Here is a 19,886-nt window from a genome sequence, read left to right as displayed (position 1 = left end):
AATGTTGTTTAAATAAAGACTTGCACATACTAATGTGCAGTTATCCAGGTAAAAGAAAAATGGATCAGAATGGCTGCTCCTAGAAACCCTGTCTCCACATGCTCAGTGGTTGGAGCATGTGCCTTTCTTCAGCATTGCCTTGGGTCCTTAAATCTTCCCAAAAACTTATCCTTTTAACAAGAGCATCTGCCTCTCTGACATTCCCTGTGCCCCACACCGTGCACAGCACATGGCTGGGGAGCATCATCCCGCAGCTGGTGCTGGAAGACAGATCACGATCAGCGGAGGAATCGGCAGGCAGTGCCAGTAATTCAAACCATCCTGACCGTTCAGTGAACCTGAACCTGCTGACCTTGACAGCGCTAGACAGAAGCGGCCTCAGGAATCCCAACCTTTAGAGAGGCATTGGCTGGAGGATGGCTCCTGCTCTCTCCCTCTCTTTCTTTCTTTCTCTTCGTGATCACATCCAGCAGCCAAGGGGGCCCAACAGTCAATCCCCAGTGCACCAATTAGCTCCTAATTTGGCTATCTCTGCACTCCCAAGTCTACATCAGTGTAACGTTAAGCATGGCTTGCTGTTCATAGATGTAAATCGTTCCTATAGAGGAGTGTCTTCTTGTGCTAAAGGGAAACACTAAGCACCTTGTTCTCAATCAGGGCCACAGAAACCCCTCCTCCCAAAACGGGAGCTGCTGCTGCTGCTGTTTGGAAGGAAAGCAGAAGCTCTTTACTTCCCTAAGTAATAGTATCAGATCCTCTAGCCTTGTTTCACTGGATCCCTGGGGGAACAACAAGACCTCACCAAGCGATTAGCCCATGAGAATCTTGACTGGCTAGATGAGGGGCAAGGAGGCAATTTGATTGGAGGGGAGAAAGAAAGAAAAAACAGTGTGTTTATTTTTGTCAGCAGACCTTGCTTTAAAAAAATGCAGTTTGTGAACATTTTATGATGCTTTCAGGACTTTCAGGACTCCAGCTATCTCTGCTGATAAAACAGCATTTTGTGTTGGCCTGTAGAGGTTATTCTAAGCTCTAGGATATTGCATATGAGGGATAACTCTGTAAGTAGTAGATGGCTGGAAAGAAGCAATTACAAATACATATTTGTATCTAACTATTGACTCACACCAGACATGTTCTGTCTTCTGTCTGTCTCCATCCATAGCTCTTTGAAGACTATTTTTCCAAGAATCAATCAGATAAAATAAAGGATGCTTTAAACAGGTGTCAAATGCTATTCATGCTCATCTTAAGGCCCTTTAAAATGTCAGAGTTTTGTTAAGGGGCCTAAAAATAATGCCTATATCCACATTTTCCTTTCACTTTTCCTCCATTCATCCAAGCATCCTGCTGCTTACATCCCAACAGGTTCAATGTACAAAGGCCTCTTCCCACAGAGGTCAACAGCTACAGGAAAACACATGAGTACAGTGTCAGAACAGGAGCCAGGTCATGGGTCTCACAGTTTCCTTTTGGATGTACATCAGGTCAGGATTTTTTCTCTCTTTGGCCCTGCCTTTTTTTTGGTCAGAGGAGCTATTCTGTTTTTAAGCTAGGCATCTGCATTGGAACAGATCTGTAAACATCTGATAAACCTTAATGAGGTGACTGTTGTTATGAAATGTCCATCAAACCTTGAGTGCCTTCTAGTCCTCTCTTAAATGCTCTAGAAAAGGCTGTTATAAAGGACAGGTATACTTCCATGCTTGGTTTCCCAAAGTAGCTGGTGCTCTTTTGCTTTGGCTTTCGGCATCTAGTCTGAGAAGAGGTAGGCCTTGAACAGAAGGATTGACTTTCCAAGTAGATCAGAACTCTTCTAGAGTTTGGGACAACTTTATTAAATCCCAGCAAACGCTAATAATACTCCACTAGCTAATCCTCAAAGATACTTATGGCTCTTCCCTGCAGAGATCTCACTTGTTTGTGAAACTGAGTGCTGCCCATGGCTGGGCCCTCTCTTGTTTGGAGACTACCTCTTACAATTTGGAACATATCTGCAATACACATTTTATAGAGGTCACATCAGTACAGGTTCCTTCATGAACCTATAATGGCCTTCATGTGACCTCATGCAGAAAGATGACAAATTATTCTACTAATGGTTTACAGTTATTATAGGAATGAGGATTAAAAAAAAATTTTTGCATGGTGATACTTCAAGCAGATTGCCGCCTATTACAAGCCTGTAGCTCTTTTATTGCATGGCATTTCACAATTATCCATCCTGTATCATATGCTGTTTATTAACCTTCCCATTCTTAAGATCTCATTTTCTACTGAAATGTGGCTGACTCTCAGGTGGACCATGGCAGATGTTGAACAATACAGAGCATCAACTGTGAAATTTTGCTGTGCCATGTCCAAATGAAACCACAGGAGAATTAAGATATGCTGTGGGTAATCACTCAGGCTGGATTTTGTTCAGGACAGCCAGGTTAATGTCTGCACTCTTGCAAAAAATGCCATGGGAATTTTAATGACTCTGAGTGATTGGAGCCTTTGTTTTATGGCATGACAAAAATGGCAGCTCTCAAAACACTCTGCTTGAATACTGGTTTAGTGCTGACTCAGAAGAGCTTCCAATAACATGATTCTCAAGTATCTGGCTCAGGGGCAGGTACAGACTCCTTTGACTGATGAGGTTAAGGTAAAAGTGTACATGAGGGGAAATAGGTGGAATGAAAGGAAGGGAAAGTCTAGAGCAAGGGAAACAGAAGGAAAGGAGGCATATTAGTGGGGGACCAAGCCAATGGAACCAAGCAGTCTAAAGAGGAATTCATATTTTCTAGACTGTCCATGGTCTGACCCAGATCTGCTGAGTCTATGTGCCGGTGTTCTCTCAGTGCTCTCTGCTGGAATCTCAGGGATTCCCACAAACTGGGAGGTGGAACTGGATGGTGACAGTCCAGTTCTGGGCTCCCTGCTTTGTGTCTAGCAGTCCTGATAGCAGTTGATTTCCATGTCAGGCAAAGCACTGCTTGAGGAAAAAAAAAAAACCCTCCAAGTGTGGCGGTGTCAGCGCTCGCTGTTGTTCGACAGTGTAAAATTAAATTAATAAAGCCCCCAACACAGGAAAACATAACAGGAAATTAATGGCCTTTACTGTCGCTCTGATGCAGTCATTTGCAACCCTGCTTTCCGCACCAAAGACTTCATAAATGCAAGCAGTTTCTCTAAACAAGCATAGTTAGAGCTGCATGCGATGTAATTTTTTGTGTTGCTTCTGTCCTTTGGAGGTAACAAAAGCCACCCTTTTTTTAATCTTTTTTTTATGCTCACCAAGGGGGATCCTGCCAAGGAGTAGCTCCCCAACAAACATGCTTAGGAAGATGAGAGAAGAGAGTTAAGTCATGCCAATGATGCTAAGAGCATCACCTTCTCTGGCAGAGGGAAAGAATAGCTTCTGGAGCCCTGCTTCCCTGCAGCTGTGGCTGTACCCGAGGACACTGCACTAAAGGCAATGTTGTGGACACCACAACAGCATAAATCAGGATAACCCTTCTGATAACTTTTAGGATGTGTAAATCAGTATAACCACTGAATGCAAGAGACAGATTTACACTGACCAGAAGATCTGGCTCACTGTGTGAGAGTGCCAATTGCTACTCTGTCAACGTAAACAAAGCCAGTGTACTGGATCCTAGAGGCAGCTGCATTTCTGTTTGTCTAACAGTCAAACCTATTAGCACTAGTAAGAGATACTGGACCTAGGAAACCACTACCTAGGCTGAAACCCCTTACCTGCACACCCACACATGCTGTAGTACATGTTGTATACACATCTGAGACAGCTGCTTGCATCCTAACACCTGGAAAGACTCTTGCTGGCATTTTCAGTAAGGCTGGATGTGCTGATTTTTACTATCCAACACAGACTTAGTTTCTCAGATGCTCTTGTCCAAATTTGCAATCATACACTTAGATACAGTAGTAAATACATATGATTTTCATATGCATATACACACTCACTTCCTTAAATGAATTTTGCATGCTCCCATGATAATCCAAGGCAGATCTGAGCACACACTTCATTACACATTTGCACACACAATTCATTACATTTACATTCTCATTGGGCACTGCCATTTTTGCTCATGTAAGCCCTGTATTCAAGCTGCACTGTCCGTCCCTGCCCCATCTGGGGTACTCAGTAATACACAACCCCTGTTTAAAAAGCACTGCTGTCAGGCACCAGCACACATCTCACTCTTCCTCAGTCAGGCACACTCACTTCCATGCATGAGCAGCCTTCCTTACTCACCAATTCCTCATGTGAGATATACCCTCATTTCAAAACGTAAAATCCCTTGTTTCTGAGCCTTTCTGCTTTAAGCTTGAGCATGTAAGAAAGAAATACACACAGTCTATGTCTTGCCGACACACTTAAACTACAGAGACACACGGACCAGCTCAGTACTATCAATTAGCATACTGAAATTCAGGTTTTTGGATTCCCTTGAGGCAAATGGACACAGGAATCTGAACAACTGTGCAGTTCATGAAGGCTGATGGTCTTCCTTGAGGTGATAATCCTCCAGTATTTATGTCCCACTATCCCTATTTCTGCAGGATACTGTACATAATCTGAACTTGTACTGTATCATCTTTCACCCTTGCAGTGTAGATCCCTGATAACATTCCTCCTCTATGCATTCCTGAACCTTGCCAGTCCCTTCCATGCTCCATCATCTCTATTCTGCACTCACTTAGGATCCTTCCCATCTGAATTTGAGGTTCATCTTTCTCTCCATCAGTTATCACGATCAAAGCACTCAGAATTCTTGCAACACTACTACATGCTAAAACACAGAACTGACCCATCTAGAGATGATACCTTCTTTCACACTGTCTAAAAGACCACAAAAATTCTCCTGAAAGGAAATGTAATCCAAAATTACAGCCTTCCTTTACCAAACCTCTAACTAGTAGGGCAAGAAAGGCAAAAAGATCACCAGATTAGGGCTGCCAGTCCTTGCGCTTATCCTTACCTGGGGGAATACAGTATTAGTTTAATAATTATTGAGGATGCAAACAGTATCTCTAAAAACTATTGTGAAAGCTAGACTAGCTGAGCTTGTGTGGATCAGGACATCAGTACCAGACAATCCTGGCCATCTGAAAATGTGTGACCCATACCTCAGGACAAGGTCCTTATCCTTGGTCTCTCTCTTGGTTGGGGGTCAGTTCAGACACAGATGCGGGAGGTCTGCTATTCCCAGTGGGAGTTTGACACCAGGGTTGAAGGCCAGCCCTGCTAGTGCCGGGGTCCCTCGTGTTGCGCTGAACGCAGCGCGAGGGCCTGCACAGGGCTGGCTGCCGTGAATGACAAGCACCGGCTATCGATCGCGTTCTGAACTCGGCCCAGCCGATAGAAGGTAATTAATGACTCCATTTGCCTCAGTACCGAGGAGAACAATTGAGTTTGAAACTGCAACAACTGGCAGTGTGGGGAAAGGCCCCCCGGGATGGACAGGAAAGCTGCCTGACAGGCCCAGGCTGCATGGGGACACGGGAACACATCAGAGGGGGAAAAAAGAGAAGAGAAATCGGAAAAAGGGAAAGAGCAGTCTTAACACAAAAGTGTGATTTGGGAAGGGGCAGCACATGTATCCACAAATGCTCAGGGGGTGAGAGAGGGCTGTTCTGAGTTGAGCACCCTGGCAGGGATGGTGCCGGCAGGCTGCAAGAGAGGACAGGGTCTCCTTGCTGGTGCAGAGGGACAGCATTGCAGCAGCTAGCTCAGCACCACTGCATCAGACAATTGTGCTTCCCTCGGAGCCTTTGACAATTAGATGGGTTCTGCTGTGTCACCTGGCTGGCAGTTCTCATGCCAGTCACATTCGCTTTTGTTATGATTGTGATTTTTATTGGTAGAGCTGCAAGAGCTGAGATCAAGGCCCCACAGCACTGCAGGCAGACATATCATAGGGATGGTAACAGCCCCTTCCCTAAAAGAGAGCAGTATCTCCATGTTTGTATGGTAGCTGCACAGCTTCTCATGACCTTCCTAGATGTTTCTGTGCCACAGAGATCTCCCTATGTCAGCAATACTTCTGAGTTATTTGTTGAGATGGTCCTGTCCCACCCTGTGCAAGAGTTCTGTCTGTCACTTGCAGCCAGGGAAGTAATGAATTATGCTACTTTGTGCTACTTGTACATTTTGGTGTCTTTGTGGCTTCCACACCTGAGTATGTCTCTTTGTTTTGGAATTATTTAATGGGCATATTCCCTGTGTCAGATGTAGTCAAGGTTGTTCTGTTGTTCTTTGGCACAGCATTTCCTTCTTATCTGTCAGAATAGTTCTGTGACACCCATGGAGCATTTCTGTGTCTTGTGTTGAGGGTTTACTCTGAACATTCACTGTGTGTACTCCCTTGGCTGTCCCTCAGAGGAGAGATATTTCCTGTCACATGTGCAATGCCTGATCACACTGACAGCAATGTGTGCCTTTGTGAGGGACACAGTGATTGAGGCCATGGTTTGCCTCTCAAGCTGTTTGTTAAGATTCTTACGATTTAAAAGAGAGGTTTTCCTTCTACTAAAAGGGAACGGGAAAGGTGATGATGCTGCTTTCTATTGAGTACTTTCCTCTGAATAAGCCCTTTCTTCACTAGCACCCACAGCGCTCTGAGGGACTCCGTCTCTTCTCCAAAGTCCTCTCTGGTCTTTTCTGCCACCTTTGCTCATAACCACATGGCTGTCAGCTCTCATACTTTGTGTATTACACTATTTGACGCTTCTCCTGATAGTCCATCTTACAGAGTCATACCCTTAGATGAGAATTGCAACTTTGATCTAAAACCAGATATAAGTGTCTGGCCCTTGCAGTTTCAGGGAAAAATGAAAACATATCCTCCATAGGTTTTGATGTCAGAAGACAACACAGGGGACTTACAATCATTTGGTTTTGAAGAAAATAAAATGATCTGTGACTGTGAATGTCTCATCTTTAGCAACACAAGGCATACAAATCTGTCTTTCAGGATCACCTCTGTGAAACCTTCTCTGCTTCAAAGTAAAATATATATGCACAATTAATATAATTGCTCTGTGAAGTTTGGGATTCGTGCATTCTACTATTACTAAGCCAAATCCTATTGCAAGCTGTTTAGACAAGATCAGCCTTGAAGTACCCTACAGACCTCTGTCAAAAGTTTCCTTGCTTTTGCAGATTTTAAAGCATGGGCTAGGGCAGAGTGGCCCATCCCCCTCCTTCCTCCCTCTCCCCTCCAGGAATTTCAACCTAAACTAAAGTATTGACTTTCTCCTTACAACTTTTGTACCCCTCTCTATCCATTTGCTTGCTTTGATCATTCTTATTTCTTATTTAACCCCATTCTTTACCCTTCTGTTTCCTTCATCTTTCTCTGTCATTTCCCATAGACTGTACAGATGCTCTCTCATCAGCTGGTCCTGGATTTCCCAAATACACATACACGCTTATGTGTACACATGCACACGCACACACTCTGACATAAATAAATAAATAAATAGAAAGGTCAGTGAGCAGAGCAGCAATAACCCCTAAAACAGTACTATCAGAGGGACATGATTGATCAATTGAATTCCATAGCGGCTCAAAAATGTGGGATTAAGTAGTGTATTATACGCACAATGAGTTGAGGCATGATGTTCATTTCAAGTTCATTTCGCCAGCCCTCTGCCACCAGATCAGGCAATCAATAGGGGCAGCAGATATCATATATCACCTCTCTCCGTGCTAGGCAGAGAGCACCATAATCTCCCGCAAATTTAGAGTGACAGATTTGTCAAGATCTGAAGGGCCCCTGAATAAATGAAGGAAAAGAGACTCTTACAGCGACTCAGGAAAGCTGTGATTTCAGCTTCTTCACACAAAGGCATGGCCTGTGCACACGCAGGAGACACATGTGCACAGGGCTCTGAAGGCAGACAGAATTGCAAATACCTGTGCATGTGCGCACAAATCTGTGTAACCACTCAGGGCAACTCACTAAGGGTAAAAGCTAGTTTAATGATAATCAGTGAAAGTTTTACTGTGCATCAGTCCCTCACACCAAACACGATGTGGAGTTTAAGGCTGCCATCCTTGAAAATCAGGTATAGCCAAAACCAGCAGCCACAGACAAATGGCTGGTCAGGTATGTACCGTGATGCAGAATCTAAATAACAGAATAATTATCTACTGCAAAAATACCCACGTGTATTAGTGTCATGCTGTGTACAGTCATACACACTGACTGACTCGTCAAAAAATCCTCAAAGACAAACAGCTTCACAGGCTGCAGACAGGTTGAGGCTGATACAGAAACTTTTTTTTTTCTGAGTCTGGACCCAGGAGTTCTTTGCTAGCTTTCTGCAGGGAAGAGTTCTAGTCCTCCTGAAAGCCAGCACCTGCAGAAACAGCCCAGTGTCATATAAAACATGAAAACTGTACTGACCCACACAGCGTGCAGTCCTCCAAGCCTGATCCTTGCTTTGTTTTCTTAGTCAAATCTGTCATGAACTACAGATTTCAGGAAATGGATAACTTTCTCTTGGGCAAATAAGCCTGGGGAGAGGAGAAAACTCCAGGGATCAGTGCCAGTAAACAGCCCTGCTCTGGCTTGGGGTGGAAAAGAAAGAGAGAAGAGGCTGCTTGAGGGAAGGCTGCTGGCAGGGACAAATCAATATGTAATATTTTCTATGGTCTTGTGAGTGGTACTGTAGTACGCTACTGTATATAATGTACTATTGATTATATCATATCGTATAATCACCTATAAACGGATATATCTCATAGCCAGAAGGCAGCAAGCTCAGTCATAACTCTGGGCCACCAGCTGGGCATTAACTGTGCCAGGAAAATACCATCTTGGCACTATCCATGAGCTAAAAGAGGAAGCAGCAGAGTGGTATTGTTCTGGATGCTGCACAGTGAATGTCACTCCAGGCTCCTGGGAGCATCATGTGTCCATGAGCACCTCATGGTTGCATGGAGGAAGGAAAAGGTCTATACAGAACCCTGGACCAATTTCCTGACAGACAGCAGATTTCTGAGATTCACAGACTGGAGGCCACCAAGAAAGGCTTAAGTGTGAGGCGTATTAGTGAAAAACCAGGAAGATAATTACAGAACAAGAGGGAGAACCTGATCTTAGGTTAGTCAGGGTGATAAGGCAGTCAGACTTGTGTCTGATGAAGCACTGTAGGTAAGGATTCAGCATGGAGAGTATGGAGGTATATCAGCATGGATGAAGGAGGGCATTATTAGCAGGCACACCAAAGTTAGGCAGAGATGTGACAGCAGAAAGATACTCAGCACAGTTGGAGGAGATTATAATGAGAAGACTTGCCTCAGATGAGATGAGGGATTATGACAGAGGAAGATTCACTTCAGCTGGGACAGGAGGTTATAACAGACAGACTCACCTTGGATATGACAGATGCTAATAGCAGGAGACTTACTCTAGATAAAAAGGGGTTATAACAGAGAAAAATGCACCTCATTTGAGTTGGGGGATAAGAGAGGAAAGAAACCAAACCAAACCCAAACCCACATAGGTGATCAGATGGTTTATCACAGGAAAAAAATCACTTTGGATGAGGCAGGGCATTTATAATAGACTTAGCAGAAGGGATGTGTGGGCTGTAAGAGACGTGGGATGGTGCAACAGAAAGAGAGACACCCTGGAGCATGGCAGGAGGCACTGCTGTGAGATTGGACTGTGTCAGAGGGCTGTTGTAGGGACAGAGATGCACTTCCAGGGAAGCTTCTACCAGAAGGCAGCTGTATTCCTAGTAAGAACAAAGTAATACAAGGAAGGCTGAATCCCACTGAGCAGGTGGGAATTTTGTAATTCCCACCTAGATTTTGTAATACAATAATTCATTTTGGATAAGAAGGGAGACTGGCAGAGACAAAGATTCATCTCATTTTGGAGGGAATTTTATAACAGAGATATGGGTCATGATAAATCACAAGCTACACATAGGTGAATGGGACAGAAACCAACATATGTTGGATGGGACAGCTGCCCCACAGGGAGAGATTTGTCTCTGGTGAAACATGGAGTCAGAAACCAGATTTCCCTGTTATCTAAGGGGAATGAAAGGCTCATCTAGGATACGATCAGATGAAATTAAAACAGTGATAGCTGCTCATAGAACTGGGGAGCTACAACAGAGACTGGCTCCCCTCCAAACTCTAAGAGAGCCTTTTTCCCATTGCAGGTTCCCTCAGTCCTCTCCACTACAGCCCATCCTCAGCACTCTTGTTTCTCTGTGAACTGCCTCTCCAGTGGTCTTCTAGCGATGCTAATCGCTGTGTTTTGCTCCCATTTTATGCTCGGCAGTGGAGATTTGGCAATTTTTAACACTGAAAATCAGCGGAACCGAAACTCATCTCTGAGCTAAGCGCCATTCTCCACAGCCTCACTCATCCAGGGCAGGAGAATCCCACAGAACCCACTGGAGCAGCCTGGTCACTCCATCAGAGAGGAGGGGGCTCCTCTTGGACCCTTTCAGCCTCCTCTTCCCTCAGGAGTGGCACAGTGGGTGGAGGCACAGAGCCTCCCTCTTTCCCGCTCTGTCCTTGTCCTGCATCCATTGCCAATCCAAGCCAGGGTGGTGCTAACTCCCTGTTTTCTCTGTCTGTGCCCTGCAGATGTATCCGAGGGCTCAGTTCCCAATGGAGATTCCCAGAGCAGCGTGGACAGTTTGCGGAAGCACCTTCGTGGCGACACTTTCACCCAGCAGCAGCTGGAAGCTTTAGATCGAGTTTTTGAGCGTCCTTCTTACCCTGACGTCTTTCAAACATCAGAGCACATCAAATCTGAGCAGGTGAGGGCCTGGCCTGGTAATGGGAACCCACAGGCACTGCTCACCAAAATCCCTCTCCCCATCTCGGTCCCTTGTTCTGACACTGACCTGTTATTGCACATATCTTTTACAGCCCTGTCTATTTGTAACTGTATCACTGTGCTTATACACAGGCTTTATTTATCTCCTCTGGTAAACTTGCCATATACGTGCACACTGTGATCTCCCTACGTCCCCATGACCACTTTTCCCTCTGCACACAGACCTGTCTGTACCTTGCCATGAACATGCCTACCCCCCATCCATGTTCACTGGCAGACAGCACTGCATAGAAACTCCTGCACCCTGAGATCACGCCGGTGACCAGCGAGACACAGGGCTGGGTTTTAATGGATCGTTTTCCTTCATGGCCCAAAGCTGAGACTCGACTCCTATCTCCAACATAGTTTTCCACACTTCTGCAGCTCTGCCCACCTTTTCTTTACTCCCCCACTCTCCCAGCCTTTTATCCCAAAAGCTGTTTGTCTTAATAAAATGAAAATCAAAAGTCTTTTTAAACCGCCCCAAGCCATAAACCAACAAAGGAAGAGAAGGAGAGGTTGGCTGTGGACTCCCTTCATCCCAGAGTCCCTGGGTTTATTACAATGAATAACCTTTATTTACTTTCATTAGACTATTAAGCACCAGCACAGTCATTTTTCCCCCTGAAACTCTGAGCAGGGCCCATAAAGCAAATCCAAAGCCTAATTGAGTTCATTTTAATTTCTCTCCGATCACAGCGAATTACTCTGGTGATAAATCAGGGGGCAGGCTCACCCCCAGTAGAAGGCCTAATTTGCAGCTAATTACAAAACTGATTTCTACAGGAAGATCAATACAAGAAGGAATTGGAAATGACTAGGCAGTCCTAGCCAAGCAGGGACAGGGGCGGGGAGGGGGCAGCATGCGTGGAACCTGCTGGAGGAGGGGAAGATATGGGGAGGGGGCTGGGGAAGTGCATGGAAAAAAACAGAGGAGAAAGAGCAGAAAATCAGTTTTAATTTAACGTAATATTAATCAGAGCAACTTTTCCTGCTGTTTTGTAGCCTTCCTGGTTTCTCCAGCTCCCGCGTCTGGTCTGGAGGCTGCCACAATAAAAAGGCAATTACCAGAGCCTTTCGGACAGGACACCCTTTCAGATTCAATGGCTCTCCCCCTCCCACCCTTCTGTTAGCCATGTGGCTCCCCCCTCCCCAATTTCATACCCCAATGCACAGAGTGACAGAGGCAGGGGATGAGGCTTCTTTGTTTTTAAAAAGCTAGGACAGAGCTAACAGTGGAGGGGAGACAGGCGACCCAGGCAGAGACCCTGGCGACAGTGCACCAACACTGGCTGCTTCCTACAGCCTGCCTGTCCTAGTCATGTCATTATAGTCCTATGCCCCAGCTGTCCTTGTCACCAGGGCAAACACCTCCCATCTCCACTCAGCCAAGGGGAGGGGATGTGGATTTCCCCTTTCTTTTCCCGTGGGCTCATCCCCATCCCCACAGCATCAAATGAGGGCTCAGCCACACCATAGATAACAGGCCAGATCCCTCTCCTCTCTTCCCCTTCACAGCATCAAGCAGGCAGGTGGGATAGCTCATCCTAGGATACCCCTCCTCGTCCCCCTCAACCTTCTTGTCACTTTAACTTCTCCATTTCCTCCTCCTCCTCCTCTTCCATCTGTCCAAGGGTTTGCATCTCTCCTCTTCCTCCCCCCCATCTGTACACCCTTCCCTTTCTCCCATCACATCAATAGCAAGCTGTCTTTCTCCTCTCTTCCCCAGGGTAATGAGTACTCCCTCCCAGCTCTGACCCCTGGTCTCGATGAAGTCAAATCAAGTCTATCCACCTCTGCTAACCCAGACCTGGGGACAAATGTGTCAGGACCCCAGACGTACCCTGTGGTGACCGGTAAGCCGCCTGACCAAACAGCAGAACCAAGCTTTTTGTTTATTTCCCTCATCACCATTAGCTTCTGCTTTTTCTGCTAATGCAAGATACCCCTCTGTGGCAAACAAGGAAAGAGACAGAAAGACTGTGGAGAACATAAGGGTTCAATAGAAGTTTGAAATTCAGAGTGTTGGCAGTTTCGGAGACACTTAGATGTGTCCAGGTGTGACTCAAAGATAGGCAAACCCAGATGTGAATCACAAACTTGCGTGCCCAGCTGGGGCTTAAGCTTGGGATGTTGGTGGAGAAAAAAATATGTCCAAATATGCACTGTGATTTTTTTCCTTTGTATCTGAGAATAATGGGGTCATGGCTTACCCATGATCTCCACTTGGTTTTCTTTTGGAGAAATAATAGTTTAAATTTTATTCAGCCCTGGCATTTGGAAGGGCCATTTGCAAATTAAAAACTGAGATCTGCTGAACTGCAACTGCTGAACTCCCTCCTCCTTAAGTCCATGAGTCTCTTAGGAAAGCTGGAAAAAAATTTGCTCACAGCCTTTCCTCACATGTGGGCACATTAAACTCAGGTGTGTCTGGGAGAGTAGAAACTGTGAGCAAGCATGAAAGCAGACAAATTGGGATGCAGAGAAATAGGAGGCAACCCCTGTAGCACATACTTCACTGAAACTTCCTTTTTGCTGGTAGCATGTGCAGAACCTGAGTGGCACAGGTCGGCCTGGGGCCACGGGTCACTCCCACACTGTCCTGATCCTGGTGTAGGCAGCCTGTCCTGCATGTGTCTAGAGCTGTAAGGAAATATTCTGGTGTCACAGCCCTTCTTCCCAAGGCCTTGGTTGCCATTGGTGGCCGCTCACACAGCTACCAGACTTGCACATCTTCTCCTGGGTAGCTAAAGTGGCTGCAAGGCTCAAGTGACTTGCCCCGTTTGGTATATTCCCCTTTCTTGACAACTTTTGTAGCCCCTCTAGAAACCTCGTGGCAGAAGTTGAGAAACAACTCATGACAAAGAGGTCTAGGTCCTGTTAGCAAGGGAAGAAGCTTCTTGTCCCTTGACCAGAAAGTTGTCCTCTGATAGCACAGAATCAAGAGCATTGGAGTATGTATCTCAGTATCTCAATTTTTTCTTGCAGAAGTCCCAACCAATAACAACCCCTGATGTCAGGGCAGCTCATGGCTGAGGCAGACAGTCATTGCTTGTTCAGCAAACATTGAGCAAAGACATATTGTTGCATGCAACTTTCGGCTACCAAGAACTTTGGGACCAGGCAGGATTAGTAACAGTTAATTCAAACACAGAAGACATCCAGTGTGTCTGCAAAATCTCATGGAGAACATGGGAGATGAACTATATTATTCAGAAAGTATTACATCCCAGACCTTTTTCAAGGCTTTAACAGCTATCAGGCTTGATTCAGATTCTTTGTAGCCATGCAGTTTCTTAGCCAACCAGAAAAAAATGGCTTAGCTGTGGCAAAAGTGTTCCACCTTTCTTTGTATTTGCAAAACTCAGCTGTCATTCATCTACTATTTAGCAGATCCACTTCTCTTACAGAAAATATCTTCTTGTCTTTGAGGGGCAAAGCCAGTAGGAGAGCAAGGCAAATCCCCACAGCTAAATGCAGAATGTCTACGATCAGAGTTGAAGTTTAAAGAGGCCATGGAAATATTTCTTTTTAGTCCTTTTGCCTCAGTGAAGATGGTGCATTCTAGCTTGTCAGTGTGAGAGGAGGCTTCCTGAAGGCTGGAACAATAAACAAGCCTTGGACATGACTCTCACAAGGGCACAGCATGAGACAGATTTGGTCTCATAGAAGAAACTATAGGCTGAGGAAAAAAATTTTCTTCATGTCCCTCCCACCCTGTGTTACCCCTACTCTGTTCCCTGCCACACTCCCAGCTCAGCTTGAGAACATCCCCATCTGATCCATCTGGATCCAAGAGTGAGAAAAGTTCATTTCAGACCCAGCTTGACATTCCCAGGTGGCAACTTAGCACTAACATCTCAATCTGTATGCGACATTTCAATCAGTGCAGAGTAACAAAAGCAGAACTATTAGCACTGGGAGCTGTTCACTGGTGGTAATGATGGAGAAACTCAGAAACTGGAAGTGAAAAGGGGAAGAAAAAGCCCCTCAACAACCTGAAAGGCATCCAGGGAAGAGGGGCAGAGAATTTTTCCTGTACACTTAGGCCAGGATCCAATGTTTGGATTAATGGTGCCATTACCCAAGAAAGGACTTCAGATAATGCTCATTCTTAAAATGTTTTTGCTGGCAATTAAATGGTTGCAGGTATTGATCTTCATTGATCTGATGTTCTCAATTTGCATAATCTATTAAAGATGAATGATTCATTATATGTTTGCTATGGGGCTGGGCAATGTTTTCAGGAAGGACCAGAGATGTGAGGAACTCAGTCCTGCCTCCTGATCTACCCCTGCCAGGAAATTAAGGAAGAGGCATGCACATTTCTTTGGTATCACCCAGCTCCTGCTCCCAGGAAGGGATATTGGAGTAATAGTGAGTTTTGAATTGCTGGGTGCCTTTTTTGCTGCTATGCTATCATCCTTGAAATGCCTCACAAAATGTCCAGGGCAGTCTGTGAATTCAGGTGATACCTGACACAAATGTGAAACAAACCTACCCAATCAGGGTACAAATTCTGTGTGGAGTCACTTCGCAATGTGAGAATTAGAGCTTCAGTCTACAGGCAAGTCTCCCCAGCTTAGTCTTCCCAGACAGAAAAACGTATCACTAGGTCTTTCCAAACCATGGCTGTATGATACCAGGATCATACGGTCTTCAGAAAGTCTTCCTTTCTGCAGACTTCACAGAAAGTCCTTCTCTCTGGCTGATGACTAATTGTCCTCAGCAAGCTCTTTCAGCTCACACTATTCTGAGACTACACCCCTCCAAAAACCATCAAACTCTCAACAATCTCTAGCTACCTAAGATCATGAAATGTAGTGAGATAGTTAAGGAATGGTGTTGCTGAAGTCCCTTTATCTGTCTGGGAGCTTCTTGGAACTGAAGAGCTGGGACTGCTGCAAAACAGGCAGCCACCTCTTCAATGGGCCAGAAGGCCTTCCCCAAAGCCCTGGGCACCTATTCAAAGACACAGCTTAGCACCACAGCTATGTACAGCCCAGCCTTGCCTAGTACTGCCAATATCAACACTCCCTTTCAGACAGTTATACTACTTACACATCTTGGATGGCTCATTTATTACTCAAATCTCTGAAAGCAAGTAAACAAAACCATTTTTTAAACTATGGAGCAAACAGGTCATCTTTATCTCTCCCTGTTAAGTATGTTCAAGGAATGTCCATGAATGAGTTGTCTCTTAGTGACTTGCTGGGCACTAGGCTAGGAAACCTACCCTGCTGTCCTTCATATGGAACAGACAATGCAGAAATTTTCAACTGCCTTGTGAAGATTCAGAGAGACAAAAAAGTTTATGGATTTTACTTTCCTCCAGACCTCCCCTCTCTGGCATACAATCAGGGTTTTTTCAGTTTCTTTTTTTTAGTTAATACATTAATGTATGCAAAAAAAAGTTGGAATTACTGACAAAAAAGGATACTTGCTATAGAAAGACATAAAGTACTATTCCAATAGGATCTGATTTTCAGGAAAGCTGTGATGCTAATCATGGGGAAATCACTGGCTAGACACTTTGAAAGATTTTCTGAAATGCTAAACAATCCTTTGAGAACTTTAGCCTCCTGCAAGGTGAAAAGATGCTATTTCCTTCATTTCAGATTAGCAAGTGAACCAAAGAGAATTTTGTTCAGTTCGATAACTTGATCATTTAAAATGAAGAAACAAACTCAGATTTGAAAAAGCAGGAACATTTGTTTTCCTCAAATTAAGTGAATTAGAGCTGGTATGAAAGGATGAAATCTATTATTTTTAAAATAGGATTCTTAAACCAATCCAAATTCCTCCGTATAGCTATCCTTTCCTCCAGTTAATAAAGAATTTTTTAATGCAAGACCTGCTTAGAAAAGCTTGATTTTTCTGTTCTAATATATTTAGGAAGTCAGGGAGCTTATGGTCATTTTATTTAATTAGCATGAATAATTACAAATACTGTTTTTAATTTAATCCTAATTTCCATCCAAATATAACTTGACACAGATAACAAGCAAAAAGTTAATAATCTAATAAAATAATAATATGGACTCATCGTTCACTGTTTTGCCATGCAATAATATGTGAAGACAAATTATATTAAACAACATAATTGCTTAAATAAATGTGCACATGATGCAGTCCATCTACTTAGCAAAAACTGAAATAACTATGTTTAGGGTGAACTTTGTATTTGTCAAAATATTTTTACCTCCCATAAAATTTAAGCTTGTAGAAAACAGCCTCACAGTGGAAATGTAAAAGAAGTTGATACAGCTTGCTGTTGTAAATCATGACTAAAACTGACCATTACATTCAGTTGTACTTATAATGCTACAGTGAGAGGGGAAATATTTCCTTCCCCTTTTCCTTGTTTGTACTGGTGAAAAATTCCCATCTTACTCCAGTCTACTTTAGCCTCTGAAACCAGCAAGCAATGGCCCTGGTCAGGGCTTGACTCATCTGACTTAAAAAAACCTGTTTAGCAAACTGCTGGGGGGCCCAAGTTGGCTTTGGTGATGGCAGATCCCAGACGCTGACGCCGCTCAGCAGCCCAGCAGCACGGCTGCAGTCAGCAGCACTCAAACAGCCTCTCGGGCACAGCTCCGGGTGCTCCAATGCCCTGGAAGTGGAATATGATAACCATTCATGCATCTGCTACAAGGTTGTTACTACCCTGCCTCACTAAAATGAAGGCAGTATTTTCTGTGAGCAAGCCTCTCATATTGAAGATGAGGAACTGGCAAAAGCAGAAGTCCACAGGACCTCCAAGCTTAATCAACCGTTTCCCTTCTTTAAGAAGAGATAGCATCTTCTTATCTAGTCAAGGAATTTGTAAAAGCAAAAGGTGTTACTATTCTTCTCTGGGACCAAATGGCTGAGAGTGATAGATGGTCAGATGAATGATCCCTGAAACAGACAGGAATGGGGGTGACGGGGAAGGAGTCACATAAACTATTTATATGCATTTAGTGGAATTTTCACTGACAGTAACTTTATGATGATGAAGAAAGCAGCTGGTGGGCTTTAAAGGCATATTCAACTGAAGAACACAGAAATGGATGGGCCTAAAAGTAATAATATCTTTGCTTTCCTTAAATTAGTATTTAAGTGGACAATAGCAGTGAGTGAAAATAATGTCATATAATGACAATAGCAGTGAATTGGCATTCCCAGTCCAATTTTCTTCAGCAAGAGGCAGCATTGCAGGCTGCCACACTCTATGCTGCTGGACAAAAGGGGACTTTTTTAGAGAAAATAATTGTATTATATTGTCTTTCCAGCAATTCAAGTTTTGCATTTTCTTCTGAGGTTAAATGAAAGATCCAGTGAGTACAATTTTGATAAAAATTCTTATGATGTATACATATGTCCAGTGTAGCAGAGACTGTGCTTTATACCTGAGTTGAGTAGACATTAATAACTTTTGGTGTCCGTCAACTGTATTGCATTTAATCCGGCCCACTTTTTGTACAACCAAAATTGCCCACTGCAGTCTTTCAGAGAAATTGAGAGCTTAGAATAATCTTTGTCCCATCTTTTTAAGTTTACCACTGCTGTGGGTTTACCAAGGAAGAGCTACCCTATCTTATGATCTGTAAAATACCATTTTGATGAAACCTTGGAGTTACCTATAATGAGGACTGCATGAAAAGCTAACAAGTTTTGTATTGCCCAGTATATATTTCAAAAGCATTTTGTTTAGGAGGCAACACTCAAGGTGCAAAACAACAAGGAATAAGCGCATGCTTCATTTTAAGACAGGCAGAACTTGCCAGATCCAATGGGCTGGGACTCAAGAAAGAGGACAATATAAACTCCACTGAACTTCTCTGTTTGTCAAGTGCACAAGTTGCATGCATATCCTTCTCCCCTCCACCCAGGACTTCAAAGCATATCTTCCCTCTTCAGCTCCACCTTTAAATAAATGTACTGAGAGCCCCATGAAATAGACTCAAGTAGAATTCCCAAGTGATTAATTAGTATTCAAGTAGCTTCAAAGAGTAAGTCCAGATCACAGGTCTACGGTCTACTGGAAGCTCCATGTTTTAGTCTATATGAAGTGTATAAAATTTTCTCTTCAAAGTATTATACAGAGTTAGCAGGTCAGTTTACTCGGAAAGCAGCAGTTGATCAGATCAGACCAGACTTAAAATCTAGATTTATAACATTCAGTTTAATTAAAAAAATACAGAAAATACAGTACAAAATTTGATGTGGGATGTGATGTCACAACAGCATTGACTCTTAGGGGAAAGCAGCCCAAGGTTGTTAAGAACATGGGTGAATGTGTGCACAAACAGAAAAAAAACCTGAACACCCCAGGCACCCTCTCCAGTCAGCAGGAAGACAAGAAAGGTATAATGAGAAGCAGATTAATCTTAGCACACCTGTATGTTCTTCTAGCAAAGGTCTGTTATGATCAAAGAGAAAAAAACCTGGCTAGTATTTATTTTATGTGCAACTTGAAAAATGCTCTCGCAACAGAAAACCTGGGAAACTGAGAATAGGAAAGTGGTTATTCTGATATGACAGTAAGCAAAAGCAAACAATATGCTGTGTGAGTCCTGTCTGGTCTTTTATATGGCTTTTGGAATTGGAGGCAAGATCACCACAAGGCAGAAAGTGATGTAACTCCACTGCCTATAGTGTAAACTCACCAGTCCATGAGTTCTGAGGACCCAGTCCCATTCTGTTTACCACAATGAAACTTTTCTGAGGAATAGGGAACACAAATACAGAAAAAGATGTTTCAGAGGTGATGCAAGGATAGAATTCAAAACACCTGAGATAAGATTCAGCTTTGGCACAGGGTTCCTACACGAACTTGAGTATTCTTCTCTGGGCTCAGCTCCTCACAGATAAAAGAGTGATCCCTAAGCAATGCTGTAAGCATTGTTGTAAAGGGCGGGGCACTGGGATCCTACAAATATTTGATAGATACCTCAGGAAAAGACAAAGAACAGGAAACATTGTCAAGATGATAAGCAGGGTTGAGTGGGTGTGTGAGAGCCATCCCTCATGCATGGAGGTGCC

At 43.9% G+C, this 19,886-nt stretch overlaps 1 protein-coding gene across 11 annotated transcripts in view; it reads left to right on the top strand.

The window, feature by feature from the left end:
• PAX2 (paired box 2) overlaps window positions 1-19,886 on the top strand; it is a 101,916-nt gene that overhangs the window by 60,433 nt on the left and 21,597 nt on the right. For all 11 annotated transcript variants that reach the window (XM_038140493.1, XM_038140491.1, XM_038140487.1 and 8 more), the window contains 2 exons: window positions 10,625-10,800; window positions 12,589-12,715. In XM_038140493.1, the coding sequence (XP_037996421.1) occupies window positions 10,625-10,800; window positions 12,589-12,715 (303 nt within the window). The remainder of the gene's footprint in view (window positions 1-10,624; window positions 10,801-12,588; window positions 12,716-19,886) is intronic.

Source organism: Motacilla alba, chromosome 6 (assembly GCF_015832195.1).
Source record: "Motacilla alba alba isolate MOTALB_02 chromosome 6, Motacilla_alba_V1.0_pri, whole genome shotgun sequence".
Classification (NCBI taxonomy): domain Eukaryota; kingdom Metazoa; phylum Chordata; class Aves; order Passeriformes; family Motacillidae; genus Motacilla; species Motacilla alba.
The sequence above is the reverse complement of the archived record's forward strand: the minus strand, read 5'-3'. Positions and strand labels throughout refer to the sequence as shown.